Raw genomic sequence first — 18,308 nt, forward strand, 5'->3', positions numbered from 1 at the left:
ATGAGTTCTGGATAATTTTATCTCCATGAATTGCTTCGATCCTAGAGCTACCTAACTTTTTTGAATAGCAGCCCATTATCTACATGAGAAATTTTGCGTACCCTTAAACTTCAGCCTTTACTAAGCCTGTTATGTCATGCTTTATTTCTCTTTATTTCTTAATTTCTTCTGATGCTTTCAGATTTCCTACTATGTTTTTTCCAAAGACTTCCATGACATGTCAGTATCTTTTTATAACAAATTTCCTTAGAGACCATTTTACTAGATCCTTGGTAGGTGAATGTGAAGCCTTTCATTTCTGGTTTAAATATGGCCCAGTTCAGTACTGACTGAAAGCTATAAGTACTAGAACTGGATAGGAAATATTTGATTGAATGTTGTTTCATCCAAAATTGCCGATTAGTCAAAACCAGAACTTTTAGTGAAAATATAGCTGTTTTGACAGGAAGGTTTCTCAGATCCAGAATGGAATTTTTGGTCAAAATGATACCAAGCAAGTATCCAGAATAGTTTGGTGAATAGTATCCAGAATAGTTTGGTGATTAGGGCCCTGTGAGGTTCAATTCCCTGCCTTTCCACATCCTGGGTGAGTTCCCTAACCACTGGAATGTCAGGGCAGTTGTTCTGACTCTGGGACAATCAATATTTAGTTATTGATACAAACTGGAACAGCGCCAACAGGAAAGATTGGGAGAGACCACCCTGAATTAGGCACATGAAGGATCTGAACTTGGGTTTCCCTTTTCCCAGTTGGCTGCACTGACCACCAGACTATTCTACTACAGGCACACACTCTGTCTCTCCTTTTGGTTTTTCATGAAAATTCAAAAGGTCTCAGTTTCATCCCAAATGGTATCTATTTGGGAAAACTGTTTCCCAACCAGCTCTAATAATTACTTTAACTGTTGTCTGTTGAGATTTCTGTGTCTAATGAGTTTGTCATCTGTCTGATTCCCTGCCAATAATCTCTTCTCCAGCAGTTCCCACTGTAGATATATCTCCCACATTTACAAAGTTTGCATCGTCACTCACTCCTACTGTAGACAGTCCCCCTTGAACAGGCTCCATAAGGACTTGTTTCAAACTTCCACGGATGCCAATGGAAAAATGCCCTAGCTCTATCCCCATGATTTGAATATTTCCCTCCCCTGTAGTGATGTCTAGGTCCGTAGCTGATCTACCTACTGCAAACACTCTGGCCACAATCCATGGTGCATTGGGGCAGCTTTGTCAGGGCTAACTTTCAAAGGGTGATGCAACATGTCTCTAATTTATGGGCATTCCTATGGTGCTCCTAAACATAGTACCTTATCATAGTATCAATGGCAAACACTGCACATGTAAAAGACAAAATTGTACATGTAAATGACAGCATTTTAGATGTTTAACCTCTTGCTTAACATCCATAAGTCAGCTATTTAGCAATTAAGATTGGAATTTTCAAAGGGGCCTACAGAACAAAGGGCGCCAGTCTTCATTGACTTCCATATCAATGGGTTGTGGAGTGTCTAACTCTCTCAGGCCCCTTTGAAAATCTAACCCATGAGGTCTGCCCACATTTGATTGCAACTACAAGATTAGGAGCTGTTTTTTAATATTTGGCCCTCAGTGCGCACATATCCAAATTTTGTGCTTGCTATTGATACTATGATAAGGTACTATGTCGAGGAGTAACATGGGAATGCCCATATATTGGAGACTTGATGCATGGCCTTTGGAGCCTATTCAGGGGAGAATGCCGACAGTGGGAATAAGGTAAGAATGAGGACTTGGTGAATGGGGGAGATATATCTACAGTGGGAATAGATCAGAAGTGATTAGGTGCAGGGAAGAGATGGTTAAAATGGAACCAATAAGGTAGTATCTGCAAATTGGAAAGTCTCTGAGGTGGGAGTAGAAGGGATTGGGGAATGTCTGCAGAACAGGGATAGTTACAATGGAAATGAGGAGGGATCAGTTAATGTCTACATAGGAATGGCTATGGAGGGAATGAAAGAGAAATGAATGGGGATCTGCTGCAGAAGAACAATGGCCACCGTGGGTATGGGAAGAGTTCAAGAGGAGTAGTAGGGACCAGCTGCAAAATGTTGATACTTACATGGGTTCAGATTCTGAACACTCTCAGAGTTGGTGGCGTGATATCAGAGTTTTAGTTCGGACCCATGTTTACCGTGTTCAGCAAACTATTGCACATGTCTCAGGACCATTTCTTGCAGCCCTTTGGCAGTAAGCATTAGACCGTAGTTAGGACTGCAGGATCAGGCTTTGAGTGCATTGACTGAACATTATGGAATGCTCCAGATATGCACAGAATTTAAAGCAATGTTATTTTTTAAAGCTGTTATGGTCAGAAATTTGATTTCCTCTATAATACTTCAATAGCATGCTTATGGAAAGGAGATCCAACAGATGACTCAAAACTCGAAAGAATTTTTTATCTGGTTGGATTTTTTTTTTTGGCAGGCATACTACTATGCTTACAGTACTTCTAAATGCCATGTGAGCTATGCCATCAAAGAAATAATACAATCTGGAGGTATGTGTTAAACATGAAAAAAATGGCTGATGGAAATAGCTCCACATTCTTTTTTATTTATTAATGGCACAGACAAGCTGGTTTTCTCAAAAGAAAGGTGCTTATGAATTTTCATTCAAAATAATAAATTGATGTCCATACTTTAAGAAATATGTTTAGGGTTCAAGGGATAAGCCATGCAATTCTGCATATCTTATTTCCTGTTTACCAAGCTAAAATATACCTTAATGTCATTACGAACACTATGTTGCTAACATGACTTTAGTCTATTAACCATAGAACTATGTTGAGGAAGTTTTAGTTATTCGTTCTTTAACACTTCTTGTTGCATTCCTCTTGGAAACCTTTGGGTACCTTTTATTGGATGAATATTTTGGACCAGAAACACTTGCTCTACATTTTTTAAAGTAATCAGTGGACTTGGTTAATGCACCAAAATCAAGTCATTTTTGTAATTCCTGCATCTAGCAGATATACAGTATTTCAGAAGCTGAGCTTCTCTTGATTCTGCCTCAGGCAATGTGAAAAATTACCTGCTGCGCATAGAAAAAATGGATTCTGAATATAAAAGGAATATTCAACCTAACAGAAATGTTGACAGCTATATTTTAATCTTAACCTATTGCAAAACCTAAATTTGTCCTTTTTTGTTAAATTCTGTTATCTTATACATTTTTATCAAATTAATAATAGCTTATACATTTTTTAAAAATTGAATATCTTTAAAAGCAATGTTTTTTTTAACAATTCATAGTTACGTCAAACCATATTTTTGACAATTCAAAACCAGACTTCATAATAATTAAACATAGGTTTGCATAGCAAAATTTAGACCTTGGTCCAGATCTGGATTTTGAAGACCCCAGTGTGCGAGATGTGTTTGGATTAGAATTTTAATTCTGCTCATTAAATTAAAGTTCTGATCCATTTATGGGTTTTGATTCCGAAATATCCACGCCATACCTACTCTGCCAAATGAGTGGAGTGTTTGGATCCAGATTTTGTTTCAACCCATCACTAATTCTTGGGCTAGTTTCTCAGCTGATGAAAACTGAGAAGACCCTGGAAGCCAGTAGAGCCATACCAATTTACATCAGCTGAAAATCTGGCCCCTTGCCTGATAAAATATATATCTTTAATAATCCGCATTCTACCCTGTCATTTTTTATGAGCTGGGATAATTTTTTGAGGAGACATAGTGTCAAAAAAATTGAGTATTGAAGATACAGAATGGTTAGGCAGCTCTCTGAGGTTTAGGTAAGGATTCTATTTCACTGCATTCTGAACTTTATTTATGAAGATGGACTTTATTTATGAAGATTATAGTTTTATATTAGTGTGACGGGCTGCCCCCACCCCATTCCTGGATGCCACCTGATGTACTGGGATACCACTGAGCCCACTTACTCCACCAGTCTGGGTTCCCTTACACTATCCTGCTGACCCAGGCCTTCAAGCTTCTCCCACATGCATACAGGTAGGAACACACCCAGCTGCAGAAAGACACAGATACTGAAATCAGCACTGCATGGGAAGGCTTCAACTAAGGAATTGCCCAGCACTCAAGTGCACACCCCCTCTAGAGTGTAAACCCAAAATTGTATCGTCTTGTGCTGCACAGAGAACTGTACAACATAAACTCATGATAGTCGCTCCCCCCCTCAATGTGGAGGAAGATATACACAGCTTTTTGTCTCCACCCCGGTTATGAATTCCACGGTTGTGGTTTTAAAGAAAACAAAAACACGTTTGTTAACTACAAAGGATAGATTTTAAGTGATTAAAAGGGATAGCAAACAGATCTAAGCAGATTACCCAGCAAATAAAACAAAAACGCAATATAAGCTTAGATACTAAAGAAACTGGTTACAAATAGTAATTTCTCACCCTAAATGTTGTTTTAGGCAGATTGCAGAGTCTCTTGAAGGCAAACTGCTCTTGCTTGCAGCTTAAAACTCCAGGTATTTCTTTCACAGGCCAGACACCTTCCCAGCCTGGGCTCCTTCTCCCCCACTTTGTCTTTGTTTCTTTGATGTTTCCAGCTGTTATCCTGGGCGGGGATTCAGTAAAGAACCAACCCTGATTATGTCCCTCACCTGCCTTAAATAGGCTTTACATATGGCAGGAATCCCTTTTTTTCCCCAGAGTGGTTCCTCCTCCCTCAGTGGAAAAATACTGGTATTCTATCATGGAGTCCAGTACCAGGTGACTTAATCACATGACCCTGCAGTGTCAAAACAGTCATGAATCAGAGGTTGTTTGTAGCATCCCAGGAAAGCTTCTCAGGAAGGTGGGAGATTAGCATGTTCTCCCTAATAGTCCATTGACTGGTCCCCAGCTAGCCAGCCAGATTGATTGCATTCTCTGTGGTGGGCATTCCCCAGGTGCAAACACTTCTGTAGTACAGACGTATAGTCAATATTCCTAACTTTAGATACCAAAATGATACATGCATACAAATAGGATAATCATATTCAGCAAATCATAACCTTTCCAATGATATCTCACATGCCTTATCTTGTACAAAACATATCATAGTTATGCTGTAATCATATTATAACAATATTTCTATGAAGAATATGGGGTGTTGTGTCACAATAAGCTTCAAAATAAAGGTCCATCAAACACCTCATGAGAGGTTACAAATGCCCTCAAATTCTAATGAAACTATTGTTCTTCAACCACAATAACTTGGTTGTTCATGCCTGTTCTTCTTTATAATAGCACCATTGCTTACCTTTCCAAGACAGGAACTATAACCTCATAAATTATTAAGAGTATGCTAAATTTAGTGGTTTGATCTAAAGAGATAATGCAGAATCAACACTTGTGCATTACACAATACTTTTTTAGTTGTCTTGGTGGAAGTAATATTACAGAGGACTAAATGCTTCCTCCGCCCTTCCTTCTTTCCTCTCAAAAGAGGGTGTTTCACAACACATTAACTATGTCTACATACATTCAAAATCACCTCAGATATGGTACACTCATTAATGGTAATTCAAACTACAGTAGCTTATACTACTGTATTTTTGTTATTATTATTTCTCTTGTTCCTTTGTTGCAGGAATTCTCACTTTATAACATTAATGAAAAAAATGTAAAAAACTAGATAAAGTTTTTAAATATCTGAAAAAATTAGCCTTGGTAAGCAATATTAAATTCAGGGGCAGGAACACACACGGTCATATACTAATTTGACCTACAATGATGTTTTTTTCTTCATTTCTATTAATGAGCTTTTCGTCAGTTACAGATTGACAAGTCTTGAGGATTCCTTTTAAGGGGTATTTTTTTGACAATTTTGCAGTTTTTCCATGTATACCTTCTTTCTCATATCACAGTGTTTTAAAAGAATCTATGCTTTACTTACTCACTAGGCTTTCAATAGAGAATCACATTAATCCTTTTAAGCTCCTTATTCTAATGATTTATTTTGTTGAAAACCATAGTGATCCTCCTTTGAATTTTAATGATTGCTGGCTATTCAAAGATTCATTGTTTTGACTTCCTGTCCTTACCTTTGTTTCTTACATGTCTGTAGGGAACACCTGTCTAATACTGTATCTGGCCTTAGTTCTCACTGGCTCACCATATTCACTCAAGCCTATCCTAAAGCGTTAAGTTGAAATGCTAGCTATTCATCCATGAAAATAAATGTAGGATATATATTTGCAGAGATAGGCAGATAGACAGCAGAGGGATGGCTAAATGGATTGAGTCATTTTTCTGTGAAAGTAATATTTTTGGTATGAATAATAGTATATCATGATCATTGTAGAGAAGCTTGTTAAATATAATGTTAGCACTTTAAAAACCATTAGGCAACATTATCTAAGGGTTTTTTATTTCTACATTTTTGCAGCAAGTACAGTATGCTTACAGTTGTCAGAATCTAGCATCACTTGCCAAATTTAGGTCATGTCACTGGTTTAAATTGGATTTCAATTTTCATTTGCGTCCACTCTCTATAAATACAGACTGTCTCTTTAGAAATATAACTTGGAACATCATGAGTTTTCAAGAATATATTATTCTAATACACGATTTTAACAACTAGACTGTATTTATGCATAATACATTTTGTTCCTTATCTACAGCCTTTTGGACTTTGATTCAGAATACCAGGAGCTCTGGGATTGGCTGATTGACATGGAATCTATAGTGATGGACAGCCATGACCTGATGATGTCAGAGGAGCAGCAGCAGCATCTTTACAAGGTTAGAGCTACCGTTACTGCCTTTACCTAGCTATAGAAGATCTGATTAGCTTGACAAGTCATTCTCTCACAGGATATCGCTACGTTCATTGTATGTATCATGGTGTCTATTAGAATTCCCTTCCCTGTCCCCAACCTCATTTCCATCCCCTGTGCACTGACAGGCTGCACCGACATCATAATTGCAAGAAAGTTCCCTTTATCACATTCTATTTGGTGTAATTCTATAGAAGGACAAAGATTTGTCTTCAAGATGAATAGAAATAAATGAAACTGCATTAATAAATAGACTGAAACAAAATGAAGAAAAAATGAAATGGTTGCATTTAACAAAATGTGTTTTGATTGGAGCCTTCAGATGGATTTTTATCCACCTTTCAGACCTCTTCAGGGAAGAGAGAAGTTTGCTTTGATTTTGGTTTACTGCTGCTGGGATACAGGACTCTTCCAATTTAATTTTTATTTGTTATACATAAAGCAGACATTGTCATGTTAAGTCAATACACTTGCTTGTGATTTAAGCAAAATGATTTTGAACTCGCATATTGATTGGGGGCCTTTTGTCAAATAAATATATACTGTTTCCCTTTTTTGCCATTGCTGTCTTAGTCCAGATTTTTTTATCAGTTCTTCTTTTTAATGGATAATTTTAATAGTCCCCCAGAATATAGATTTCATCTTAAAACTGTTTCAGGCTTGACTCAGTGTCTGAGAAACTGTATTCAAGAGGCATGATGGGTGTTGGGGAAAGGAGGGAGAGGTTTTCCACAGAAATACCAGGCTGCAGTAAATCTTCCTCATTTAGGCAATTTTTATTGGAGTAATTCTGACAGTTGTCATCCTTGAATTGCTTTGAGCATATGGCGTATTTCAAAGAGCAGATTGTGAATCATAAAAGATAAAATTAATAACTAACTATAGAATCAGCAATAGTATAATGACAAGAAACAACTACCCTCTAGCTTTTTTTTATTATTTCTTATAGAATAAATGGTACATTCAAGGTCAAATAGAAGTTGTTTTCTTTCTTCTATGGTTACATGATTTGATAATTTATTAAATATCATTTATATTTTCTTGCTTTGAATTTATAATTTGTAGATGCTCTTCATGCATTTTATTCTATCTAAGGTTGGTCCTTTTATTTGAAAGGACCTAAACAGAGAATTATGAAATAGGTTATAAAATACCTTCACATGCAGAAAATATTGTTTGAGCTCTAACGTATTAAAAGTCACAAGTAAGTTAAGTTTAATGGCCTCACTTTCTCTCTTTGTCAGTCATTTGTTAATATTAAAAGAAAACTAAATACATAATTTCACAAACACATAATTTCTAGATAGGCTCAGAGTTTCCTAGATTTTAAGGCCAAAAGGTTTCAGAGTAACAGCCGTCTTAGTCTGTATTCGCAAAAAGAAAAGGAGTACTTGTGGCACCTTAGAGACTAACCAATTTATTTGAGCATAAGCTTTCGAGAGCTACAGCTCACTTCATCGGATGCATACTGTGGAAAATACAGAAGATGTTTTTATACACACAAACCTTGAAAAAATGGGTGTTTATCACTACAAAAGGTTTTCTCTCCCCTCACCCTACTCTCCTGCTGGTAATAGCTTATCTAAAGCGATCACTCTCCTTACAATGTGTATGATAATCAAGGTGGGCCATTTCCAGCACAAATCCAGGGTTTAACAAGAACGTCTGAGGAACGGGGGGGGTAAACAAGGGGAAATAGGTTACTTTTTATAATGACTCAACCATTCCCAGTCTCTATTCAAGCCTAAGTTAATTGTATCCAATTTGCAAATTAATTCCAATTCAGCAGTCTCTCGTTGGAGTCTGTTTTCGAAGTTTTTTTGTTGAAGGATAGTCACTTTGAGATCAGAAATCGAGTGACCAGAGAGATTGAAGTGTTCTCCAACTGGTTTTTGAATGTTATAATTTTTGACATCTGATTTGTGTCCATTTATTCTTTTACGTAGAGACTGTCCAGTTTGACCAAGGTACATGGCAGAGGGGCATTGCTGGCATATATCACATTGGTGGATTTGCAGATGAACGAGCCTTTGATAGTGTGGCTGATGTTACTCAAATAACTTGGTTAGTCTCTAGGGTGCCACAAGTACTCATTTTCTTAAGGCCAAAAGGTACCATCTGTTCTGACTTCCTGTATATGACATGCCCTTAAATTCTATCCATTTACCCCTTTATTGAGCCCAATAACTTGTGTTTGGCTGACGCATATTTGCCAGAACGGCATCCAGTCTTGATCTGAAGATATCAAGATATGGAGAATCCACACTTTCCCTTGTTTGTTCGTTCCAATTGCTAATCACCCTCACTGTTAAAAATGTGAGGATTGGAATAAATAGTGTGTTACAAGTCAGGATTGAAATGCTTAGGCACTGTATATTCATACAGGGCAATTTCCAAAGTGCTTTGCTCTATGCCTTAATGTAGCCATTATTTTCACTTTTACATTCAAGAATTCAAAAAATTCAAATATTTTTTTTAAAAAACAACAAAAATGGGCTGGAATCACAAGAAGCACCCCGCCCCACTATTCTATGCACCCTTTAGAAATGCTTTTTTATCTTGATGTATTCAAAATGCAGTCATAAAGGTATAAATGGTAATGTATATAATGGGAGATAGTGGTTAGTGGGGTAATGGGAGGGATAAAAGAGGACAGGGACTTACTCAGAGTTTTGCAATGCAGTATGGTGACAAAAATGGCCAACACAACTTTAGGCCGCACATACAGAAATATTTTATCACAGAAAGGGAGATAATATTCCCTGGATTTAATGGAGCCCTGAGTTATGCTGGCTTCTTCTGGTACAATGCTCCTGGGATTCGAAAGTTCAGACAGAGGAGAGTTGTCAAGTCTATAGCTCCCACATACCTGCAAGGCCTACAGTGAATGAGCACAGGTTCCAAACTGGGTTCAGCACTTTCTCTCTGAAGTCTCCACAGGTGCTTGCAGAGCCCCAGCATACAGAATATATTATTCTAGTACACTTGCAGTTCTTCCACTGCAAAACCATAAACGGTGTGGGTGCCCACACACTGCTTGGCAAAAGGACAGAATAGGTGAATGAACCAGGGTTTTTTATGTCTAATTTCTATGATTTTAGTAACCAGGATACATCGTGCCCCTAACAACACTCAGCATTTATATTTCTAAAACCCAGCATCGCTAACCTACCCTACAGTCAATAACTAAATGCTCTTAATTGTGACACTCTACCTATTTGAAAGATCTGACTCAGAGTCGTTGGTGGTCTGCCTAGCAATCACAACCATGTGGTATCAACACTGTCTATATTTTATACTAAACATGGAAGTAATTCTACTCTGTGGGGGGAAGAAAATCTGAAAAGAAATGCCGGCAGCTGAATAATCAAAACTGTTGAATGACGGAGGATGTTATGAAAACATAGGCCTTATTTTAGGTATTCTTTATCAACTGCAGCTTCAAATATGAACTTGTTAATTGCACTTTCTGCTTTTTGGTGGATTCTCCTAAACCCTCAGATCCCCTCCTCCCAGCTATTGAGCTGACAAGTAATTGTACCTCTGAGCCACCTCAGCAAGCCTTCTCTGCCAGTGAACCTGCTGTGGTATCACTATTACCAACAGTAATCATTGCCCCTAAGGAGTCTATGAATGGAAAGGAGGTGTGATAAAACAGGTAAATCAGGAAGGGAAAGCATGCATTAAAGCAGCATAACATAATATATAAATGCTAAAATTGCATGTGGGAAAATAAAATGCATTTTCCCAGGTTAGACTCTTTCCCCAGTACTATATTTTCAGATTTCATATAAATTTAAGCCAATTCCTTCTGCTTAATTTTGCATTTAAATATACGAGGAGGCTCTCAGTTCTTATTAGAAATTCTGTTTGCCCTTCTTTAAATCTGTTTTATTCTTTCTATAAATATAAACAGGAGTGCATAGTGCAGCTGGTATTTTTTTTAAACTCTAAGTACGTATGATATACACTAACAGTATTGTTGGTTCTCCTTCATTGTATTTTCCTATGTTTGAGCACAACTTTTAAAGAGAATTATTCTTCCTCCTGCAGCCCTCTCCCAGGGATATAAGGGACAATTCACTCAATTTTCATTTTCAATTTTTAAAAAGTAACAACCATGATTTTGAAATTTGACTAATATATGTTACAGATGCAAACACAGAATGAGTGGTTTACAGCTTGCTAGTCTATAACTGAAATTAACTTATAAGGAACATCTAATTTTTTCTGATATCTGATTGATTTCTGAAGATCACTGTAGCTCAGTTGAACATATACGGAAACCCTCATTTTTATCGATAGCATATGGACCTGATCCCATAACCCTTCTTTGTATATAGCACTCACGTTGACTTCAGGTGGATTTGCATGCCGAAGGTTTGCAGAATCAGGCCCACAGAGTTTAAACTCTGCTAATGAATCGTTCAGTGGGACCTCGAGTATGGATTTTATCTCTATACCTTGAATGTTCAAAAATGAAGCAAATCAGTGTTTATTAGAGCTCTGGAGATTAGAAATGAATGTATGAGACACAAAGTTAATGATAATTCCTACATTTCCCCCAGAAGATTAATTGTAAAACTTAATTGTGTGTTAGATTAAAACACCATTTAAATAAGTAAGATATGATTGTTAAAATTGTTAGCATGTAGAGAATAAAATTAAATAAACATTTTTTAAAAACTCAAAATAAAAACACCAGGATGTCCTTTAATATTTGGATATATGATTACAAAACTATTTAAGATGCTTGAAATACATACTGCATAAGCAATCTCTTGAATTATCAAGTCTTCAGGAAAGATTAACTCTATAGTGAATAGAAAAAAATTGGTACAGCAGTTGGAAAGATTTAGAAGAAAATCTGTCAATGTGGCTTTTGAACAGGTTAAATACTGAAGTATCCTATCAAAGGGAAGAAGTTCACTCTCTTAAATAACATTAAAATGCACATCAAGTGTTATGGACCTCTAAAGAAAAACTGAAAAAACCTTTCCAGCAGTTTTTTGTTTCCCTAATGGAAGCTGCGGTTCTTCTGAAGGTGCAGTTCATTTTCTCCTCTGGGTGTGCTGCTGCTCCATTGTGCTATTCATTCTAGCTCTGTGTGCTGTGGCCCTGAGTGGTTCAAACAAACCGTGGTGAAAGTTTCCCTCATTTGCATCACTTCTAGACAGCCCTGTCGTACTCTTTGCTGACAGGAAATCACTGTCTTTGTCACCTTTTTTCAGTGATCTCCTTTTGGCAGAGATTGGCCATGTGACCAGGATTAATCACAACAACAGTTCTGGCTCAGAACTCAATGACATGTTTTCCTCAGCACTTCAATAACGGTGGAGAGGAGTCAGTAGGAAATGACTACATTAATTTCAGAGTGAAAAGATAATTAACACTTAAGGACTAATGCTATAACCTATGGAGCTATTATTCAAATTAAACCTAATTTATTGTAAACTTGCACACAAAAAAATCAACCCTCCCTCCTTAATGCAACTGTTACAAATAAACTTAGAGTAGTCCTGGATTTAAAAAGAACAAATGATATTTCAAATAGTAACATGAATAAACTAAAACTTAAAACATTTGAAACCAGAGGCTGAAGTATGTAAAGTGCTTACTTAGATGATATGAATAGGATACTGGCAAACAAAAGCAGCAGTGTGCTCCTAGAATGCTGTGCTTAAAGGAGTTTCCTTGGCAACAGAAATGCAGTTCCAAAAGTAGACAGAACTTTCCTCAGAAAACATACTATTAATAACAACCTTCCGGAACAACTTGGAACAATTTGACTACTTGGCAATAATAATGCCAAGTGTTCTGCGAATTAATCTAACACATAACAGTTATATGTTTCTCTTGCCCATAATTCTCCTGAATCTCAGGCCTGAGTTCTGTTCGCTTTGAGGATATAAATGTGAGAAGCAGTTCTAAATGTTACTAAAGAGAAAGAAAGCTGAAATACCAGTAGCCTGCAAGGATCAATTAACGTGCTCTGTATCTTTTTAACTTGTAAAACAGAGTAGTTCAACTGGATTACTTTATTCCATTTAAAACAAGGACTATATACCTACTGAAGTCACACTGTAGTTGTCTTTATTTCAACCAAATTACTGCGGTAAAAAAAATATATTACAAGGTAAACTGCCTGAAAAGTATTATATTTGGACTGTATCCTGTGGAGACTGATCCTAGAGCCCAAATTCTGCAATATGCTGAGAGCTTCCTGTTAGTCTAGTAATCTATCTTCTTATATGAGACCACTAACAGTCAGTAGGAGTTGAGAGTACTCACCAATTCTCAGGAAGCTCTCAGCATGTTGCAAGATTAGACCCTTTCTGGACAGAAACTATAAATGTGCTATGCATGCAGTATTTTTAAATACGTCATCATTTCTATGTCAGCCAAGAGAATAAACTAATTTCAAATCTGCCTTGCCAATAGGAATCAGTAGAATTCTTCTAAAGGCCATAAGCTTACTAGACAGGAAAGGTAGAGTACTACCTTGACCTTTTCTGAATCCTTGGATCTAAAGGTTAAAAGTAATCAATATATCTCGTTGTGCAGCTTGGTAATAAGTAATAACCATCATGTTAAAATCTAAATGATTGCAGATAGCACTTAAGTATGTTGACCCATTTGGGAGCCTTTTTAATTGCAATAAGGATAGTCATTATAGTTTGCTAATAAACTTTTAGGCTAAATTGCAAGAAGTGCAGCCTTTAGCTTTTTGAAATATGACTTTTACTTTAATGCTGATAAAAATTGAGTGTTCCAAGGTGAAAGCTTTGATTTTTATCTGTAGAGATTTATATATTCCTTTCTCATGTCTGTTCAAAAATTACAGAAAGATTATACTGTTAAATAATACCAATAAGGATATTGTTCACTTGCAGTAGTTAATTGTATCACTGTTCAGTGCTCTTACATTATGTCCATAGGTATATGAAAAGATACATGACTTAATAAAAATAACCAGACCAGTTTTGTAACATGCTCTTAATATGTCATTATGCCAGAGAGCATGACTGAACTTCAGTAAGTGAAGCTTTTTAGAGACTAAGAATTTAGTATGACTCTTTCTACACAAGGAAACTGAACTGTGTTTCACAATAGGTATCAAAAATGACTGCCCAACCGAAGCTGTCCTGAAAATAGTTGTCCCACTGTGATAGGAGGGTCAACTGAGTTCAATACCTGTTGTAGCAAAGCATCCTAGACACTTATAGCACTGTGCTGAACTTGGTTGACACTCTCCACACCAACATTTTCATTTTCAACACCACAGGAAAGATGATTGGGGAAAGCCGACTTTGACACCTAGTGTAAAAATAGTTCATTTTTTCAATGAAGACAAGGCCTATATTTTAACACTATTCTATGATTAAGGCTAAGATTTAGTCATGGGTATTTTTAGTAAAAGTAAAAAGGCAGGTCACGGGCAGTAAACAAAAATTCACAGCCTATGACATGTCCATGACTTGTACTATATACCCCTGACTAAATTTTGGGTGCTCTGGAGGGGGGATTCTGGGGGCACTGCAGGTGCTCTGGGGTGGCTCTGGGGTGGGGATACGCAGCCCGGGGGTGCTTCTGGTGCTGGGGGGGCAGTGACATGTGACCTGGGACTGCCACTTGTGCTCCGGGGCGGAAGGGAGTTGTGGCCCAAGACCACCGCTGCTGCTCCAGGGGGGAGGGTGCGCGGTGGCCCGAGACTGCCCTAGAAGCAGCTGCTGCGGCTGGCCTGGAGGCCATTCGAGCAGCTCAGGCAGCTTCCAAGCCAGCTGCACCAGCCGCTGCAGAAATCACGGGGGTCCCAGAAAGTCACGGAATCCGTCACTTCCATGACCTCCATGACAGACTTGCAGCCTTATCTATGATTAAAGTGCTCAGCATCTATGGCAAATTTTATATTTTAATTTATAAAGTAGCAGGAAGAATTATTACTGGCAAGAAGTCTTATTTAAAGTAGATAAATGTTTGGCCTTAATGTTCCAGTAATTACAACAGCAAAACATTGTGATTCTCTAGACGCGGTAATCAAAGTAAGGGTAAAGTATGGATGCAAAAGGAAGAATACTATATTCCTCTCTGCTTCCATTTTGAATGCATAAACATGTTTCTAGAAGCAGTAAAGCAGTGTAGGAATTCTTTTGCGGCCAGCCCCCAGTTATTCCAAAAGAATCCCTGGTAAATCTCATGAGAGTAAAAGAGTTTCTTCTCACATTCAATCCAGCATGCTTTTGAAAATGAATTCCAAAATGGACGAAGGCCATATTTATTGATCTTGTAGGCACATTTTATGCTTAAAGAAAATAATGTTAATAAGACGACCCTGATTTTCAGGTCCAGCCAAAGTTCTCTTTGTACAAAACCTGAGGCGAGGGACAACAAAGTTGGTTTAGGCCACCTCCAAATGTCCTGTATTCTGGGGCTGTCCAGGAGCCAAACAATTTAGAGGCTGGTCTAAACTGCACTCAAATGCCCACAGCCCTTGGCGTCATTGATGCAGCTAAGAATAGCCAGTGTACACCAGCACTCCAGCCTCACTCCTGTGCTGGGAATCTTCAAGGGGAGGACAGTGGAGGGCCATTCCACTGGTGGTCTGATCCAACCACTTAAATCGCCTCTATGCCCCTAAGCATGTACTGGAGATACATTATACTCTAAAGATTTATATACTATAATTATTTTTGCAAAGCCATGCAAAAGTTTATTCTAACAAATCCTCAGTCCATTCTATGAAGGCCTCCAATGTCTAATGTGTTGTGCACTCAAAAGAAGTTACTGTAGTTTCCTAAGTTTCAGACACTTTACACCAAATTCAGACTAACTGTAAAAGAGCGCAAGTCCATGAAGTCAAGTTCATGAAGTTACTCCCACTTATACTAGGCCAGGGCTTTGTGTTTATCATTAGATTTAAAATATGCACATTCCAGGATTTTAGGGAATTTTCAGAAAGCAGGGTATGATTTAGTTGTTCAACTTTAAAAAATCAGTGGAAGTCACCTAACAAAAATCCCCACAGAATGCTTAAAAATATTTACTCTCATGTGAAATTCACTCATAAAAATTCTAATAGAATAATGCCAATGCCTGAGAGATCAGCTCATTACAGTAAAGAAATTCCAGAGTCAAAGCTGATTTCTCCATCTTTCATTCAGGCCTCTGTTCAACCCTTGCATTGTAAAATCAAACATTTCTTTTGAGATCTCTTTATATAATAGAGCAAAGTAGGGTGAGTTAAGAGTAGAGTGGTAGTTTTAACATTGAACATTGAACTTTGGTTGGTTGGTTGGTTTGCTTGTTTGTTTGTTTGTTGGAGAGGATGTTTGGATAGAGAAAACATTTAGACATATTTTGAGCATAAAAAGGCCATATGGCCCAATATTCCTTACCTTCTTTGATGAATCTTGATCCCACCTTTCCTGCTTTTTCACCTTATGCTGTCTAATTCCCTCGTTTTCCAGAAATAAATCTAGATATCCCAAACTCATTTGACTTACTACTTTAATTGCATTCCTCCTAGTATCTTATTCCATATCCATAATATAATGTGTGAACTTCCTCTTTCTGAGCTCCCTATTTACTCCGAGAATAATCTCCTGTTGTTGTTTTATGCTGTAGACATCATATTCCTCAAACAGGTTTTGTGCAGTGCTTTATATTTAAAAAAGGATTTTAATAGTTTTTTTAAAGCAAACAAACAAACAAAATACCTCTTCATGAAGTTGTGCTCGATTAAGACAAATTCTTTGGACCTTAATTCACTCATGATGCCAGTACACTTAATACATGCCCATACAAATATGTTCAAAAATCCTTATTGCATGCCAAGTTTCAATTTAGAGCAAATGTGTATGGCCAAGTTATAATGGCCTGAAAAGTTCCTTAGACAGACCAGGAATTTGAATTCCTTAGACAGACCAGGCATTTGTGTCTGACGTTACAGAAACAGCAGTTATTTTATGCCATAAAAAAATCACTACAGTGCTGTGTGCTAACTTCTCCGTCTGAACATTTCATTTCATTTACTACTAATTGTAATAATAACTGTAGCAGGGCCCCTGGAAATCTGGGGCACATCAATGTCAACTTCTGTGATGAGTGAGAGGCAGACACAGTTGGGGATTTTAAGGTTTTGTGCTGATATTTTACTCTTACAAAATCCACAGCTAGCTGCAGAATTCCCAAGATTCTGAACACATTCTATCATGTGTGTGTCCTAAGATTTGCAGCCAGCTAATATGTGAAAAACTCCTATTTCATTGCTTGCGATCTCAGATGGAAGTTTGCATATGACCTATTCACTGTCAATAACAAAATTTAGTCTAGTGATCATCGGTTATGTGTTTGACCATTTGGCTCTGTTTTCTTATGATGGTCTAAACCAGGGGTGGCCAACCTGTGGCTCCGGGGCCACATACAGCTCTTCAGAAGTTAATATGTGGCTCCTTGTATAGGCACCGACTCCGGGGCTGGAGCTACAGACGCCAACTTTCCAATGTGCCTGGGGGGGTGCTCATTGCTCAACCCCTGGTTCTGCCACAGGCCCTGCCCCCACTCCACCCCTTCCCACGCCCTCATCCCGCCCCGCGCCAAGCCTCCTGAATGCCACGAAACAGCTGATCGGGAGGTGCAGGGAGGGACGGGGAGGCACTGATCAGCGGGGCTGCTGGTGGGGGGAAGGTGCTGGGAGTGCGCGGGGGTGAGCTAATGGGGGGCTGCTGACTTATTACTGTGGCTCTTTGGCAATGTACATTGGTAAATTCTGGCTCCTTCTCAGGCTCAGGTTGGCCACCTCTGGTCTAAACCAATTCTTCTGCGATACTGTTCCAAAGGAAAACCACATGCTTCTTCATGCCTACCATCTAAGACACTGCAAAGTACAGTACTTTCACTTCTCTCTGTCTCATTTATGTATAGCCCACATCAGGCTAACTTCTAAGCACTTACCAGTTAAATTAAACATTTACAACAAGGTCTTTAGTGGATTTCCTGGAATCTTCTCCTCTTCTCCTTTCTCTGGTTATGGGAATCTCTGCTTGGGGTTATATATCTATTTTACCACTGATGCTGCCTGATCATCCAGGCTTAGTGACAAAAAAAACGTATTCCAAAAGCTTCACTCAACTTTGATAAATGGGGAATAGTATATTTGATGGAAGGAGAATAGTCTTCCAGTAATTCTTTGAAGCTTTTCTCCTTCTGACCAGCATTACTTCAGCCTTGCGTGGATCATGTTTGATCCAACTTTTGTTTATCTAGGTAATGATGTCTTGTGGGCATTGCAACATCCTTGTGATGGTGTTGGTAGCACCTATTGAAAATGTGATACACAGCTAGGTCTCATCAACACTTATATGCAGCAAAGTCCATGATACCAGTTAATCTCATGTAAATATTCAAAAAGGAGGTGAGGTAAGGACAGATCCTAGACCAAATGGCAATGAGGGCTTTTGGGGAAGAGGAGCAGATGCACAGGAATGATAGGTACCATTACAGTGTTCCAGCTATGT

The 18,308-nt window shown here is 38.0% G+C and overlaps 1 protein-coding gene across 1 annotated transcript in view; it reads left to right on the forward strand.

The window, feature by feature from the left end:
• Positions 1–18,308, forward strand: part of AKAP6 (A-kinase anchoring protein 6) — a 413,166-nt gene that overhangs the window by 308,221 nt on the left and 86,637 nt on the right. The window contains exon 10 of the mRNA XM_037900577.2: positions 6,637–6,757. Within this exon, the coding sequence (XP_037756505.1) occupies positions 6,637–6,757 (121 nt within the window). The remainder of the gene's footprint in view (positions 1–6,636; positions 6,758–18,308) is intronic.

This window comes from Chelonia mydas, chromosome 6, assembly GCF_015237465.2.
Source record: "Chelonia mydas isolate rCheMyd1 chromosome 6, rCheMyd1.pri.v2, whole genome shotgun sequence".
Classification (NCBI taxonomy): Eukaryota; Metazoa; Chordata; order Testudines; family Cheloniidae; genus Chelonia; species Chelonia mydas.